Source organism: Episyrphus balteatus, chromosome 4 (assembly GCF_945859705.1).
Source record: "Episyrphus balteatus chromosome 4, idEpiBalt1.1, whole genome shotgun sequence".
Classification (NCBI taxonomy): Eukaryota; Metazoa; Arthropoda; class Insecta; order Diptera; family Syrphidae; genus Episyrphus; species Episyrphus balteatus.
In genome coordinates this window covers 77,872,137-77,890,708 of record NC_079137.1, presented here as the reverse complement: position 1 = coordinate 77,890,708, position 18,572 = coordinate 77,872,137, and the positions used below count along the sequence as shown (strand labels likewise).

Here is an 18,572-nt window from a genome sequence, read left to right as displayed (position 1 = left end):
ATTAACAAATTACGTAAGGCGTAAAGTTAGCAGCACTTGGTCATGAAATTCAAAAAAAATTTCTCCATAATTCAGTGTCAATTTAGTGAATCGAATTTGATCAGTTTCATAATTTGGTGAATCATAGTTTATTAAATAATAACTAAAATAGAAAAATTAACAAACGTGACGTAACGTAAAAAAAGCATTTGTTAATCATGGACACAAACCTCACGAATGAGAATGGCAGAGTTCAACACACCAAAACTGAACCTAAATTCAGATTTTTTCACATTGAACGCACTTAATATAAATGTATACTATGACAATGCGTTCAGCCCAACTAGCACAACAGCTTCTATAATTTGAGATCTCGCAGGTACTACTTTTTATACAGCTTGTATTGAGCTTGCTTCAGAATTTAATTTCTTATACAAGTTCGAACTTGTTTAACAACTTCTAATAAGTTGTTTAAATACTGTTAAAGAAACTTAAACGAAAAAAGCTTGTTTTCGAAAAGGCCTGTTTAATGAATTTATAAAAGTTTTAAAGAAAGAATTTGATTTTGGTTTTGATAATGAATAATCTAGCTGGGACACTTTTTGGTTTTGACATTGAATAATTTAGCTCGGACATTTTTTGTTTTGACATTTCTGCTGTTTGAACTGATTAAGTTTTTGACTTCATTAATGAATATACTAGGATAGCCGAGTGGGTAGAGTGGTGGACTGCCACCAAGCAGATACGAAGTTCGATTCCTGGGTGTGGTAAAAAAATTATATAATTTTAAAATTATTATTAATAGATAGACTAAAAACTAATGGAATAATATATATAATTTCAAATAAAAAAATAAAATTCATGATTTAAAATCAAATAAAAACCAGTTAAAAAAGAATTCTTTTTTGTTTTTGTAGTTGTTTTTTTAATTTCGATAAGACATGTATTAAAGAACTATACAAGCTGTTCCGAAGATATCTGTCAAATCTCAAAGCTTCGGTAGAGCTTCGGTAAAGCTTCGTTTAAACTTCTTATAGAGGATCAAACTTGTATAACGTTCTCCTTTTTCCATGCCCAACAACCTTACTAAAGTTTAAAAGAAGCTGAAAAGTAGCTTTTGTAAAACCTTAATCGAAGCTGAAATGTTAGTTGGGAGGTGACGTTTTTCATTTACAAGATACACTTTGATTTGAAAATTTCCAATGCGAGTTACAACAAAAATGCTATTTTATAATACAAAAAAAGTTTGTTTACATCTTCACTAGCCCGGAACTAAAATTCAGTGGAAGTTACCCACAAGAAAGATTTTGTTTTTTTTTTCGCATGAGTCTTGGACACTGATCTGTCTTGGAACATTTTTGAACTTCCGCAGATGATTACTTCAAAAGTATGATTCACCAAATTCTGAAATTTGGAACATTTATTCAGAAAAAGACCACAAGCATTTTGGTACATAATTCATAATTTGATGAATCTTAATTCAAGAGTTACATGCGATTTTGTTTTTTTCGCGTGCGTCTTGGAACATTTTTGAACTTCCGCAGATGATTACTTCAAAAGTATGATTCACCAAATTCTGAAATTTGGAACATTTATTCAGAAAAAGACCACAAGCATTTTGGTACATAATTCATAATTTGGTGAATCTTAATTCAAGAGTTACATGCGATTTTGTTTTTTTCGCGTGCGTCTTGGAACATTTTTGAACTTCCGCAGATGATTACTTCAAAAGTATGATTCACCAAATTCTGAAATTTGGAACATTTATTCAGAAAAAGACCACAAGCATTTTGGTACATAATTCATAATTTGGTGAATCTTAATTCAAGAGTTACATGCGATTTTGTTTTTTTCGCGTGCGTCTTGGAACATTTTTGAACTTCCGCAGATGATAACTTCAAAAGTATGATTCACCAAATTCTGAAATTTGGAACATTTATTCAGAAAAAGACCACAAGCATTTTGGTATATAATTCATAATTTGATGAATCTTAATTCAAGAGTTACATGCGATTTTGTTTTTTTCGCGTGCGTCTTGGAACATTTTTGAACTTCCGCAGATGATTACTTCAAAAGTATGATTCACCAAATTCTGAAATTTGGAACATTTATTCAGAAAAAGACCACAAGCATTTTGGTACATAATTCATAATTTGGTGAATCTTAATTCAAGAGTTACATGCGATTTTGTTTTTTTCGCGTGCGTCTTGGAACATTTTTGAACTTCCGCAGATGATTACTTCAAAAGTATGATTCACCAAATTCTGAAATTTGGAACATTTATTCAGAAAAAGACCACAAGCATTTTGGTACATAATTCATAATTTGGTGAATCTTAATTCAAGAGTTACATGCGATTTTCTTTTTTTCGCGTGCGTCTTGGAACATTTTTGAACTTCCGCAGATGATTACTTCAAAAGTATGATTCACCAAATTCTGAAATTTGGAACATTTATTCAGAAAAAGACCACAAGCATTTTGGTACATAATTCATAATTTGGTGAATCTTAATTCAAGAGTTACATGCGATTTTGTTTTTTTCGCGTGCGTCTTGGAACATTTTTGAACTTCCGCAGATGATTACTTCAAAAGTATGATTCACCAAATTCTGAAATTTGGAACATTTATTCAGAAAAAGACCACAAGCATTTTGGTACATAATTCATAATTTGGTGAATCTTAATTCAAGAGTTGATACTTGATTAAATTATTTCTTTTAATTCTGGGTTTAACTGTTAATTTTATTTGATCGAAGCAACAATGGTTATTTATTTATCTTTTTGCGACTGAGGTCTAAGTACACATTTTATTTTGGAAACTAGTGTTATTGTGCTATTATTATCTTTGACTACCTCAAAAATAGTTATTTTTAAATGTTTATCAAAATAAAATGCACGACTGGGTCACACGTACTTGCTCTTGTAGTTCAAAGTATCTTTATCTTAAATATCTATTGGAAATTTAAAATTTTGTTAAGTTTTGAGAAAAAAAATCGATTAAAAAAAATTTAAAAAAAAATAGTTTTTAAATGTACGCTTAAAATGACAAGAAATACCTGTCTGCTAATAAAATTGGCTTATGCCAAAATTAGTTTGAGTTTTTGACTTTTTGCAAAAAGTATCCGTTGTAGTTATACCTTATTGGACAACATAATAACGGAAGAGTAAAGAACCGAGCTACATAAAGAGGTGGTAGTTTACTCGTGAGTAGAAATCTAGTACAACAACTACACATTCCTATCTCCTCGAGTAGAATATCATGGGCCTTACCAATAATCAAATTTAAAGCTCAGTTAAATATTTAACTGAGCGTTAAATATTTCTCCATACCAATAACCAATTTAATAGTCAGGTTAAGGGTTAACGCCACGTTAATTTTATAGTTGGGAAACTGAACTATAAACGCGCGGTTAAATGTAAACGCACGGTTTGTACTGTCATTTGTCAGCAAAAAAAAAAAACATTTGTCAAGTCAACAAGCTGTTGAGAAAAATTAATAATATTGGCGGCAATTTATTAAATAAGTGAATGGAAAAATGTATTTGTTTATAAATATTTATCTTTTTTATTAATAAATATTCATTACTTTCAGAAAAGGCTGAAAAAGAAAACAAAAAAAGAATACAATGGTGTAGCTGTGGCTGTAGCTTGTAGCGCAAGTTGAATAATTCTCAACTTTTTGCTCAGCTGCTGGCAACTTTTGTTGTTGTTTCCCTCAGTAAAATTTTGGCAGTACTACAAGCTACAGCAACAACTACACCATTGTATTGAGTCAGTCTATCGTCGTACTTCACGATAGATGAACATTTTTTTAATGCACTTTTGGCCTCCTTGCTTGGGCTCCATTTTTAAACTTTTACAACCAAAATAAAAATATATGAAGGTATGTAGGTATTTTGTATTTATATTTTTGTTCATTATTACATTACGTGCAAAAAATATCACTTCAATTATGTCATTTTGACAACAAATGTAATAGATCTGGTAATAGAAGCGCAATTAGTTAAACGCGTGTTTATTTTGATTATTAGTATACACCCAATTTAACGCGACGGTAAAATTAAACCCGACGATACTTAAACGTGTATTTAGCGATTCATTATTGGTAAGGCCCCATGTGTTATTTCTAGTACTAGACCTACTACTCATGAGTAAACTGCCACATCCAATGGAACAGTGATAATCACAGAAATTACACAAAAAAAAAATGTCTAGCTGATTTCACCGAAATAACCTTATTTTGCCTCTGGTAGAAACAGCATATAAGTTGTATTCATGAAGCTGTGAAAACTCTGGCAAACGTAGTAATATGGTAAATGTGTAAAAATCTTCTACGGGTTTGACAGTTCGTTTACCACATTTTCCGCTATACCAGTTTCAAGCCTTAACTAAATTGGCTACTTTTTTTAAAAAGTACAAAAGTCAAAATACATATTTTATTTTTTCGCTATCGCAATTTGTTTGTAAAAAAGATAGAAAGCTCTCTGCATCATTTTTGCAATTTTTTCATTTTGGGAAACCATAACAAAACTGTAGGGGTATTCACGATTCGATGCAAATGGTCTTGTATCGTTGTAAAAGTGCAAAAGTGTAACATTTTCTTAAAATAAAACAACCAAATATACAGACTAAAATTTTTTTACACTTTTGCTATACCCCCAAACCATTGACTTAATATATATGGACTGCTAGAAGCATATTCAGGTTGGTTCCACTTGTTTCTTCGCGATACTAGCGCCCTAAATAAAAGCGGAGAATAAGTGCAACATTTTTGACGAAGTGCGAAAGGAACAAATATAGAAAAACAGAGAAAGCACTACCTTTTAACGACAGATGTCATTCACTAAAAGTTTCCTCTTTTCGCCGTCTAAGGTTATACCGCTAGTAGAGCTAGAAAGATGTGGAATCATTTTTTTTTTTCAATTTTTGTATGGAAAAGGCAAACGACTAGCAGTCCATATATAGTAGGTCAATGCCCCAAACTATTGCAAAAATAAAATACAATGGTGCAAAATGTGTCTATTGTAGTTGTAGTAGTAGAAAACAAAATTTTGCATTTTTACACCTTTTTGTTACACCGGATCGTGAATACCCCTTGTGCCTTTTCAATTTTTAGGTCAATGTAGTAGTAATCTATAACCTGCCCCATAAATAAGGTACAGTTGAAACCAAAAATATAATTTTGTTAATTCGCTCGGATTTTCTTAAAAAACTAAATCAGACCCTTAAAAACAGTACCGAAATAGGCCCATTGTTTATATATTTGAACGCTGCCATTATACCAACTTACAATCCACATCAACTTCTCTCTTGCAAAAAAAAAAACATCTTCCACATTTCGACAGTTTGTGTAGTGTAAATAGTTTTTTCTTGTTCCGTATCTCTCAAGTTAAAGTGCCAAAATCTTTAAAGAAAACAGAGGAAAAAACCACCTGAAAAATACTGGACACGTCAGTTGCTATTTTGTCATAAAAAATTCCCCCACTGTAATATCAATTTATATTATTTTTAACCATATTTCAATTGATTCGTTCACAGTCAGTCATCCAGTTACAATACAATAAGTTGCACATTTAACAAGTTGCAATCGAGCGCACAAAATGAAAATGGTTAATTCCATTTTATTATTAGCAATTACAATTGTTGCGCTAGTTACAGCGCTTCCAGTGACACGAAATAAAAAAGATGATACACCAGCAGATCCATCGACAGAAAAACCAACAGGTGCAGATCTTAAAGTAAGTTTAAATCGAAACTTGAATCAAAAAACAATTGAGTAAACACTTATTTTCGTTTTAAGTCGGTTCTAGAATATGAAAGATATTTAAGAGAAGTCGTAGAAGTTCTGGAAACTGACCCTGAATTCAGGAAAAAAATTGACACTGTCGCTGAAGCTGACATTAGAGTAAGTAGTTTAGTTTTAAGTCGAGGTCGTTTTCGTTTGTTCAAAATGTAATCAAGGTCATCAACTTTTTTCTGTTTTGTTTGTTTTTTATTTTTTTTTTAATCTTAGAGCGGGAAAATCGCTCAAGAATTAGATTATGTTAATCATCATGTTCGTTCTAAATTGGATGAAATCAAACGACGTGAAATCGATAGATTACGATCACTCGCTAATAAAGAATTCGAATTGACCAATGAAATTGATAGGGAACACATGAAAATCCCTCAACACATTGATCATGGCAATGAACACACTTTTGAGATTGAAGATTTGAAAAAGTTGATTATGAAGGCGACAGAGGATTTGGCTGAAGCTGATAAGAAGCGTAGGGAGGAGTTTAAAGAATATGAAATGCAAAAGGAATTTGAGAAACAAGCTACACTCAAAGAGTTGGATGAGGAGTCGAAGAAGAAGTTTGAAGAGGAAGCAAGGAAGAATAAGGAACGTCATAATGAACATGAAAAAGTTCATCATCCAGGAAATAAGGCTCAGTTGGAGGAAGTGTGGGAGAAACAGGATCATTTGGATAAGGATGATTTTAATCCTAGGACCTTCTTTATGTTGCATGGTAAGTTTTGAGGGTTACTTGACTTTGATTTTATTGCGGAATCAACTTTACAATTACTTCTTGTATTGTATCTTGAGTCTTTTATTCACCCCTATCGCGATTATGAATTGCTAGTTGATAAAACTTGAAATTAAATTCTTAACCTGGGTCCACACTACGTTGATCAACACGTTCAACATATGTTCCAAATCTACAATGAACAATTACACCCTTCCAAATAAGCTCAATTGATATGTAGGCTCAGATATGTCCTATATGCATCATTTAGAATAATTTAGAATTGTTAAACTTTTTAGTATGTCGATTTGGAACGTATGTTGAACGTGTTGATCAACCAAGTGTGGACCAAGCTTTAGAAACTATATTTTTAAAGGTTTTGTTCATCAAGAATCATGTTCGCTGTCATAAATTGTAAAAATATTGATAAACATTACTTTAACATTGGCCCATTACATAATAAAATGAGATTGAAAGTGCAAAATTTCAAGATTTATCAATTTTCGAATTGATAATTCACAATCGCAATAGCGGTGATTGAGTCTCGCCTTTCCTTCTACTGTTCACTTCTTAGTTCTCTTTTCAATCGCTTGTATCCGTTCATACTTTGCCTTATTATGAATTCAACTCGTATCGAAAATTGGCTACGATTCCCGAAAAAATAATCACGGAATGCGTCCGTAATGGAAAATTTCATACAAATCGTTACCAAAATCGGATTTTGAGATTGTTTTATTCGGGAATCGTAGAAATTTTCCGATATTGTGGAATACGTGATAAGGCTTTGCTTTGCTTTCCTTTTCGTTTCATTTCATTTCATTTCCTTTCCTTTCAATTCCTTTGCTTTGCTTTGTTTTTTTTTGCTTTGCTTACATTTCCTTTTCTTTAGTTTACTTTCATATCCTTTCCTTTCATGATTCTTCCCCCCGCTCATTACTCTACCTGTCTTTTATCTCCTCTAAACATTCCCTAGCTATTTCGCTTCCTTTTCTCGAAAACGGTTCCCAAATGTAAGTTTTAAGACAAGGTCTATCTTTTAAGAAATTTTTTTTTTTAAATAATTTTTTTTTAATCCGATTTGATCTGAAACTACTTATTCTATTTAAAAAAAAATTTTTGTAAAAAAGCATTTATATAATTTTAATATCTATAAGCCAAAAATAAAATTTTGAAAAAATAAATTTTTGGATTTTTAAAACAATTTCGTAAATTTTGTTTTTAAAAATCATATTTTCGAAAATCGAACATTGATTTTTTTTGAAATTTTGTTTTTTTTTTTTTTATGTTGATTAGTAATTTCTTCAAAATGGTATCCAAATTTTATTTAAAAAATTTTTTTTTTTTCAAAAATTGATGTATAAAAACTCAGTTTTTTAAAAAAACGTCTTTAAAATTTTGAAATTTTTTTTCTAAAAATACTTCTTAATGAAAGAAATTAAATTGCATAAATGTACCTTTGAAAAACGAATTTTAAGTTTTTGTTCAGATACATTTTCTAGGTTTTTATATAAATACTTAAAAATTTTAGCACCTAGAACCGTAACAGAAAATTCGGGCGATCCATGACTTTTTTTCTGCTCTTAGTATTATCTTATCTCTTTTTGTTTCCTCTGACACCATGTAGCCTGGAGTCTGTCATTCTACCCCAATCGTCCATTTGAGGTATCTCTCATGCACCTTTTCCATTTCTTGTCTCTCCTCCCATCCCCATACTTTCACCCCTTATCCCATCACCGTCCACACCAAAGTAGACCTTGATTTTAATGATTATGAAAATTCTTAGATGTTGACAGCAATGGAGTTTGGGATGAAACCGAAGTAAAAGCCTTGTTTGTAAAGGAACTTGACAAAGTCTACCAATCTGGACTTCCCGAAGATGATATGCGTGAACGTGCCGAAGAAATGGAACGTATGCGAGAACATGTCTTCAAAGAAACCGACACAAACCGTGATGGTTTGATTAGTTTCCAAGAATTCATGGATCAGACCAAGAGAGAAGAATTCAATCGTGATCCTGGTTGGGATACAGTCGACAATGAACCACAATACACTCATGAGGAGTATCTTGAATTTGAACGCAGGCGTCAAGAGGAGGTTCAACGGATGATTGCCCAAGGATTGGTAAGTTTAAATGACAATGATTGATTGGAATTTGCCTAAAATATTGTTATTTTTAGCTCCCACCTCATCCAAATATGCCAAATGGATACTATCCTAATCCAAATCAACAACAATTCCAAGGCAATCCCCAGGTTCAGGGGCAACAAATGCACTACCAAATGCAACCTCCACAACAATACCACCCTGAAGCTATTCAACAACAACAACAGCAGTTCCAACATCCTGGACAACCGGTGCAGGTGCATCCAAATCAAGTCTATCAACAAGTGCAACAGCAGCAACAACAATACCAACAACAACAACAGCAACAGTATCAACAATATCAGCAAACGCAACAACAATACCAACAGCCTCCTCAACAACAACAAATGCCCGTACAACAGCAGCAACAAGTTCCAGTACAGCAACAACAGCAGGCTCCTCAAATGCAACAGCAACAACCACATCCTAACCAACTTCCTCCTCAACCACAACAACAGCAGGCAGCTCCAGCTCCTCCACAACAACAACAACCTGTGCAACAACAGGCTGTGCCAGTTCAACAAGCTATTCCAGTTCAACAACAAGCTGCTCCTGTTCAACAACCCCAACAACAACAACAAGCACCCATTCCACAGCAACAGCAAGTTCCTGTTCAACAGCAGCAACCCCAACAACAACAGCCCCAACAAATTCCAGTTCAACAACAGCCAATAAAGGGTTAAACCAGAGGTCATATCCACCACCCAGACCAAACAACAACAGCATTCGAATACCAATCAAACGCATCGAAATTCAAGGAGATTCAATTGACTTACCGACTAACAAATAAAAATACATTTAAAATTCCTTTTGATACCAGCTCCAATTTTTATTCTTTTCCTTTATAAATACATACATAAACGTACGTATATTAAATACATACATATTTGTATCTTTTTTTTTTTGATAATTTTATTGTAATTAATAAATATAAAAAAAAAAGTAATTAAAGTGTAAATCAATTTATTTTGATTAAATTTTGTTGTGAGAAAATAAGTATAAACCATGGGCACCTAGTGCCCTATGAATGTGTATAAATTAAAATTGTTTTTCCATTTTCAAAAAAAAATAAACTTTGTTTAAAAAAAAAAAGTTTCATTGAAATGTTGTTTGTTTTTATTTTTAATTTTTTTCTGTTTGTTTGCATTCATAATAATTAATGATAATTTCATGGCTACTTCTTATTGTTGTTGTTGTTGGAATCATCTTTTATGCAAGTACTTTATTTTTTTTATTGAAGTCAGTACGTGTTTCAATTGGAAATAAAATAATCTTGCTTTTCTTGATACGTGACACAATTTAAATTAACGTATCGGCTGACAACGACGAGCGACGTGGTTAATGTTACATTATTATTTTTTTTTTTTAATTTTAAACTATTTCAACGTACATATCTCGTTAAAAAAAAGTACAAATCAAGAAATAACTGGTTTATCTTTGGAGATGCGATATGAAATTGCAAGTTGTTTATTATGAGGCAATATAAATAAACACATTAGAAATTGCAACTTGATGTATAGGATTTTCTTTGGAATTGAGGAAAAAAGTTTGAAGAAAAGTTAGATAAAATTACATAAAATTGATGGCAAGAGATTAAAAGGAAAGTAGTCTTTCCTTTAAATCAAAAAAGGAAGTTGGGTTAATGTGTAACAGATGGGAGACTACTTTTCATGCTACAAGAGGAAATATGTTATATGTTTTATAAAATGGAAACAGCTGCAGTCTGAAATGCCATGCAACTTTTTTTTTGTAAATAAGTTTGTAATTCAAGTGCCCATTATGAGACTCATCAGAGTTGTTTATTTGTAGGAAATAAAATGCACAGCTGAGTGACACACCATACTATTAGTTTTTCTGTGAAAGCAGATAACAATAAATTATAATGAAAGCATTTGGATGAGTAAGAACCATAAAGTGGTTTTCTCAGTTTTTTTTTTAGATAAGGTTTAATGAGCAAAACAGTAGACCAAACTAATTAAAAAAGGTATACATTACTAGTAGCGTTGTGGTTGCATTTCTTTACATATTTTAGAATTATTATTAATTAGAAAATAACTATGTTAGATATGAACACTTACACTTCTTTTGGATTCACGTGAAAGTCTCAAATAAGAAGCGGTTTCAATAGCAGTAAAAATGAAAATTTAATAAATTGTTTTTTTTTTTTTTCAAAAATTAATAGAAGCAAAGCTTTGCTATCTAAAGATATGTAGATGTTTTGCAAAGCCAATTCGAAGTAATCAATCAACTAAATCATTTGATTTACTTGAATCGAATAGCAGAATAGGGCAAATATCATCTTTGAGCTGAGAATGGGCAACACAAATATATTAGAGTAGAATGTTTGCATAGACAAACGAACGGACATTAATGTATTGAATGTGGATCTCTCTGTGTTTTTTCTTATTGCTACACAATTTGCGTTCGATCAATGTCAATAATTTAACTCAAATTTTTCAATAGAAAAAAATGTTACGCATACGCTACAGTGACCATCTTAGTTCAATTTCTTCAGATTCGCAGCTCATGAAAATAAACAATGTACTATAAAAATGATTGATCAGATTTCGCAAGTTCTTTGATTGTGAGCCGGCTTCCTAAAAACAAATCCCTAAGACCAACTATATTTTGATTTTTAACAATTTTAAATGCTCAATTGGCAATGTAGAGTTAACGAATTATTAGAAGAAAAATAATTAACAATCTAAAAACTAAATTCTAAAATAAAAAATATTGTTTTTTTTTTAATTACAGAATAAAATTATATAGGAAAATATACTAAATGGTTTTGGTTATGTTGAAGGCACTTACGAAAAAAATAAGTAAAATAAAAAATTGTTCTGTGCAGTATGTCGTGGGCACAAAGCCAAAACCACGAATCTGCAAAATTGTAGTTTTGAGAAAAACGACTTCAAAGTTTTGAAAACTCATGCAATCTTATGGAAACTCGTGCAATGGAAACTGATAGTTTAGGCTTCTGGACAACAGATGGAAGACTAGGATAGACGCAGTGAATAGAGGGGCCGATAAAATCAAGTTTTAGTGAAAGTCGTTTTACTAAAACCAAGTGTTTTAAGACGGTATAACATTGTTATATTTATTTTAGACAAATATTTCCAGAAAAAATGGAATCCAAAGGCCATATTTGAAACATTAATAATACCGTTCTAAGCATTTTTTAAAATAAAAATTCAAATGCCATTTTGAGGAAAATAGATATTTCCTAAAATGATCTTATGTCAAGTAGGTACCTTGATGTTTGTTTCTAAGCAATAAAATTTAATTTCTCTTGTTGGAGATCACAAAAAATCAAAAAAAAAATAAAATAAAATAAAAAGCACAAAGATCCGAAGAAGCCTACTGATATTGATTTAAGGATTCCTACCTAAGTTGACGTTTCCTCCGAAGGTGCAAGAAATTCTTCTCATATTCTGATCTATCTGTATTCTGTAAAACAATTATCACATCTGGGCTGGTATTTGTGTTTCTTGGTTATAATACAAAATCGGGCTTTTAAAATAATAGGATAAAATTTATTATACTGAAACAAATACTTACCTCGATCACCGGCGTAACGTTTCATGTCTTTAACTATTCAGATGAAGTAGCTAATAGCTTTTCAACTGTAATACTGGCGCCCATTTACCTTTGAACCCAACTTCAGACGTATCGTCGAATACAGAAATACTTTCTTTAGGGCCAGTTGTACAAACGTGGTTCAGCCTCGGATCAGGAATTTAACTCACCGATTTCGGCGGATTAGCAGTGCATCAACTTTGGTTCAAGGATTGATTTAGCTATTTCAACCTTTATGGAACTAGAACCAGTGCTAAGAATCAATTTTACCACCGAATTCAGAAGATAAAAGTTGCTGAACCACGGATTAAATATTTGTACAACTGGTTCTTAGCCGTACTACTCGAATGTAGTGTGCCATTTTAATGTCCAGAACTTTAAAACCAATGTGCTTCGGTTTATCCAGTTAAATCCCTTCCTATTTTGATGCAGCTAACACTGTGTTCATCATAATATGAGTAGCCAAATCACATGAGTGGAGGTCGAATTTAAAAAAAAACTACTTACCATGATTAGTTTTGGATATTTTATGAAATGTGTTCTGTATAAATATAAACTCCCATAACCATGCATCAATCATCTAATGTGAAGACAGAAAATTGATTCACGCACTCACTTTTAGCAATAAACATCGCTCTATGTGATTTGGTATAATAAATTCAGTTCTTTTTTGCAGTTAAGTTTCTTATTTGAAAAAAAAAAAATTTACATGTGTACATTTACAAAAAAGTTTATCTTAAAGTTACCGCAGTTAAGCATTTTTTGTAAAGATTGTTCATAGACAAGTTGTAAAGTTTAGTTATTTACAACGTTACACTGTTGCATGGGTATGGTTGTTACGGTTAAAGGCATTCTCATTTGCAAAAACAAATTTTGGGTTTATATCAATTCTTAGTTCAGTACCTCATAATCGAAAAACATCGTTTTTTTTTCAGAATCGATGAAACTTCTTTTGTATTACCAAATGTAAACCTTTTTTTTTATATTTCCGTCATTACTCGAAAATCATCATTCAAACGAGTGCTAAATTCAAGATGTGAATTTCCAATCCCTTATTCGCATTTAATTTCCATAGTTTTCATCTTGAACTTTCGCTTTTCCCTCTGAAATAGAACAAAAACTATGACTTGAAATGAATTGAATGAAAAAACATATTTTTTTGTTTTAAAACTAAAAAAGGGTATCGAAATGAAATTCAATTTTTATTAATATATAATATATGTAAAGGGTATATATGTATGTATAATGTATCTCAGTACAAGCATTTTTTTTTTGTTCAATTTGGATGACAATAATAATAATTAATAATACAAAAAAATCAAAGAAGTTAATATATGAAGAAATAGAAAACAAAACAAAAAATTAAAATCAAACAAATGAGACGAAATATAATTCCATATTATTATTTTTTTAACAAATACTTTTTTTGCACTAAACTAATTGTGTAAGAGATAAACAGATTTGTTTTTTTATTTTAAATTTTTTCATTTTAATAATAATAATAATTAATTACATATACATAATATTTCACTTATAAATAAAATTTTCTAAAATATATGTTTGTTTATGTATATAAATTCTTGAAGATGGAGAAAATCTCATAAGCGGCAGGTAGCAGTTTTTTCTATTTACTGAAGATTGTTATATCGAAAAACGATCAGCAATTAATTAAAGAAAAAAATGCCAATAAATGCGACTAAGTCTAAACTTAATGAGAAAACGATAAGTGAAAAAATACAAAAAAGAAGAAAACAACAAATACCTCTCCACGAAATCGATTTGGATAAAATATTGAAATTTTCATTTGATTCATGTGAGGATAAGAGTAGGGGGCAATGATTGTGGGATGATTAATGAGTTTCTTTGTATTCTTTTTTCTTATCAAATTGACGTAACACAAATGTTATGCGGTCATAGATAATAAAAAAGAATTTGATTTTTTTTTCGGGGTCAATAATGATGAGAACGAATAAAGAGGGAGTATTTTTTTTTTGTGTTTGTAAAATAAACATATAAATCTAGGTCGTTTCTCTTTAAAAGTCTTCAGCATTTGTTCTAAACCAGAAACAATTAATGAGCAAATAAAGAATTTAATATTAGCACTAATGATAATGATATAATAGTAGTAACCATGGTTATGTTGTTGTTGTTTTTTTCTTATTTCTCTTGTTTTTAAGTTTCAGTTCTTTTCTGTTTTCAGTTTGAATCAAATGATTCGATACTATTTTTTCAATTTAAAGTTTAATGGAATTATTTGATTCACACGGAAAAATAGTAAAGAACTGTTGGTGTGTGTATTTTGTATGCATATGATTGGGATTGTTATTATGTTTTTCGTGGAATGAAAAACCAAAGACAAAACCATCATTTAAGGCGCGATTCTCTTTTTTTTTTTAAAGAATACAAAAATTAATACATTTTTTTACACAAAAAAATCTGTTTTTAAGTTTTAGTTATTTTTTTTACTATTTTTTTTTTTATGTAAGAACTCTCTATTTTGTTTGTGTTTACAAAAAAATATTTTTTGTTTAAATATTGAAACAACATTATTAGGATTCACGTGAAAGTCTCAAATAAGAAGCGGTTTCAATAGCAGTAAAAATGAAAATTTAATAAATTGTTTTTTTTTTTTTTCAAAAATTAATAGAAGCAAAGCTTTGCTATCTAAAGATATGTAGATGTTTTGCAAAGCCAATTCGAAGTAATCAATCAACTAAATCATTTGATTTACTTGAATCGAATAGCAGAATAGGGCAAATATCATCTTTGAGCTGAGAATGGGCAACACAAATATATTAGAGTAGAATGTTTGCATAGACAAACGAACGGACATTAATGTATTGAATGTGGATCTCTCTGTGTTTTTTCTTATTGCTACACAATTTGCGTTCGATCAATGTCAATAATTTAACTCAAATTTTTCAATAGAAAAAAATGTTACGCATACGCTACAGTGACCATCTTAGTTCAATTTCTTCAGATTCGCAGCTCATGAAAATAAACAATGTACTATAAAAATGATTGATCAGATTTCGCAAGTTCTTTGATTGTGAGCCGGCTTCCTAAAAACAAATCCCTAAGACCAACTATATTTTGATTTTTAACAATTTTAAATGCTCAATTGGCAATGTAGAGTTAACGAATTATTAGAAGAAAAATAATTAACAATCTAAAAACTAAATTCTAAAATAAAAAATATTGTTTTTTTTTTAATTACAGAATAAAATTATATAGGAAAATATACTAAATGGTTTTGGTTATGTTGAAGGCACTTACGAAAAAAATAAGTAAAATAAAAAATTGTTCTGTGCAGTATGTCGTGGGCACAAAGCCAAAACCACGAATCTGCAAAATTGTAGTTTTGAGAAAAACGACTTCAAAGTTTTGAAAACTCATGCAATCTTATGGAAACTCGTGCAATGGAAACTGATAGTTTAGGCTTCTGGACAACAGATGGAAGACTAGGATAGACGCAGTGAATAGAGGGGCCGATAAAATCAAGTTTTAGTGAAAGTCGTTTTACTAAAACCAAGTGTTTTAAGACGGTATAACATTGTTATATTTATTTTAGACAAATATTTCCAGAAAAAATGGAATCCAAAGGCCATATTTGAAACATTAATAATACCGTTCTAAGCATTTTTTAAAATAAAAATTCAAATGCCATTTTGAGGAAAATAGATATTTCCTAAAATGATCTTATGTCAAGTAGGTACCTTGATGTTTGTTTCTAAGCAATAAAATTTAATTTCTCTTGTTGGAGATCACAAAAAATCAAAAAAAAAATAAAATAAAATAAAAAGCACAAAGATCCGAAGAAGCCTACTGATATTGATTTAAGGATTCCTACCTAAGTTGACGTTTCCTCCGAAGGTGCAAGAAATTCTTCTCATATTCTGATCTATCTGTATTCTGTAAAACAATTATCACATCTGGGCTGGTATTTGTGTTTCTTGGTTATAATACAAAATCGGGCTTTTAAAATAATAGGATAAAATTTATTATACTGAAACAAATACTTACCTCGATCACCGGCGTAACGTTTCATGTCTTTAACTATTCAGATGAAGTAGCTAATAGCTTTTCAACTGTAATACTGGCGCCCATTTACCTTTGAACCCAACTTCAGACGTATCGTCGAATACAGAAATACTTTCTTTAGGGCCAGTTGTACAAACGTGGTTCAGCCTCGGATCAGGAATTTAACTCACCGATTTCGGCGGATTAGCAGTGCATCAACTTTGGTTCAAGGATTGATTTAGCTATTTCAACCTTTATGGAACTAGAACCAGTGCTAAGAATCAATTTTACCACCGAATTCAGAAGATAAAAGTTGCTGAACCACGGATTAAATATTTGTACAACTGGTTCTTAGCCGTACTACTCGAATGTAGTGTGCCATTTTAATGTCCAGAACTTTAAAACCAATGTGCTTCGGTTTATCCAGTTAAATCCCTTCCTATTTTGATGCAGCTAACACTGTGTTCATCATAATATGAGTAGCCAAATCACATGAGTGGAGGTCGAATTTAAAAAAAAACTACTTACCATGATTAGTTTTGGATATTTTATGAAATGTGTTCTGTATAAATATAAACTCCCATAACCATGCATCAATCATCTAATGTGAAGACAGAAAATTGATTCACGCACTCACTTTTAGCAATAAACATCGCTCTATGTGATTTGGTATAATAAATTCAGTTCTTTTTTGCAGTTAAGTTTCTTATTTGAAAAAAAAAAAATTTACATGTGTACATTTACAAAAAAGTTTATCTTAAAGTTACCGCAGTTAAGCATTTTTTGTAAAGATTGTTCATAGACAAGTTGTAAAGTTTAGTTATTTACAACGTTACACTGTTGCATGGGTATGGTTGTTACGGTTAAAGGCATTCTCATTTGCAAAAACAAATTTTGGGTTTATATCAATTCTTAGTTCAGTACCTCATAATCGAAAAACATCGTTTTTTTTTCAGAATCGATGAAACTTCTTTTGTATTACCAAATGTAAACCTTTTTTTTTATATTTCCGTCATTACTCGAAAATCATCATTCAAACGAGTGCTAAATTCAAGATGTGAATTTCCAATCCCTTATTCGCATTTAATTTCCATAGTTTTCATCTTGAACTTTCGCTTTTCCCTCTGAAATAGAACAAAAACTATGACTTGAAATGAATTGAATGAAAAAACATATTTTTTTGTTTTAAAACTAAAAAAGGGTATCGAAATGAAATTCAATTTTTATTAATATATAATATATGTAAAGGGTATATATGTATGTATAATGTATCTCAGTACAAGCATTTTTTTTTTGTTCAATTTGGATGACAATAATAATAATTAATAATACAAAAAAATCAAAGAAGTTAATATATGAAGAAATAGAAAACAAAACAAAAAATTAAAATCAAACAAATGAGACGAAATATAATTCCATATTATTATTTTTTTAACAAATACTTTTTTTGCACTAAACTAATTGTGTAAGAGATAAACAGATTTGTTTTTTTATTTTAAATTTTTTCATTTTAATAATAATAATAATTAATTACATATACATAATATTTCACTTATAAATAAAATTTTCTAAAATATATGTTTGTTTATGTATATAAATTCTTGAAGATGGAGAAAATCTCATAAGCGGCAGGTAGCAGTTTTTTCTATTTACTGAAGATTGTTATATCGAAAAACGATCAGCAATTAATTAAAGAAAAAAATGCCAATAAATGCGACTAAGTCTAAACTTAATGAGAAAACGATAAGTGAAAAAATACAAAAAAGAAGAAAACAACAAATACCTCTCCACGAAATCGATTTGGATAAAATATTGAAATTTTCATTTGATTCATGTGAGGATAAGAGTAGGGGGCAATGATTGTGGGATGATTAATGAGTTTCTTTGTATTCTTTTTTCTTATCAAATTGACGTAACACAAATGTTATGCGGTCATAGATAATAAAAAAGAATTTGATTTTTTTTTCGGGGTCAATAATGATGAGAACGAATAAAGAGGGAGTATTTTTTTTTTGTGTTTGTAAAATAAACATATAAATCTAGGTCGTTTCTCTTTAAAAGTCTTCAGCATTTGTTCTAAACCAGAAACAATTAATGAGCAAATAAAGAATTTAATATTAGCACTAATGATAATGATATAATAGTAGTAACCATGGTTATGTTGTTGTTGTTTTTTTCTTATTTCTCTTGTTTTTAAGTTTCAGTTCTTTTCTGTTTTCAGTTTGAATCAAATGATTCGATACTATTTTTTCAATTTAAAGTTTAATGGAATTATTTGATTCACACGGAAAAATAGTAAAGAACTGTTGGTGTGTGTATTTTGTATGCATATGATTGGGATTGTTAT

The 18,572-nt window shown here is 30.4% G+C and overlaps 1 protein-coding gene across 2 annotated transcripts; it reads left to right on the top strand.

Moving 5' to 3' along the window:
* The first annotated feature begins 5,306 nt into the window (after positions 1-5,306).
* Positions 5,307-9,482, top strand: LOC129918771 (nucleobindin-2). 2 transcript variants are annotated; one of them, XM_055999484.1, is made up of 6 exons: positions 5,307-5,428; positions 5,517-5,716; positions 5,779-5,883; positions 5,992-6,490; positions 8,271-8,608; positions 8,665-9,482. In XM_055999484.1, exons 2-6 carry the CDS (start codon positions 5,579-5,581, stop codon positions 9,310-9,312), a joined length of 1,728 nt encoding a protein of 575 aa, XP_055855459.1. In that variant the 5' UTR covers positions 5,307-5,428; positions 5,517-5,578; the 3' UTR covers positions 9,313-9,482. The 2 variants fall into 2 exon arrangements, with proteins under 2 accessions (XP_055855459.1, XP_055855458.1); XM_055999483.1 differs by having other exon boundaries at positions 5,342-5,464.
* Positions 9,483-18,572: the final 9,090 nt, after the last annotated feature.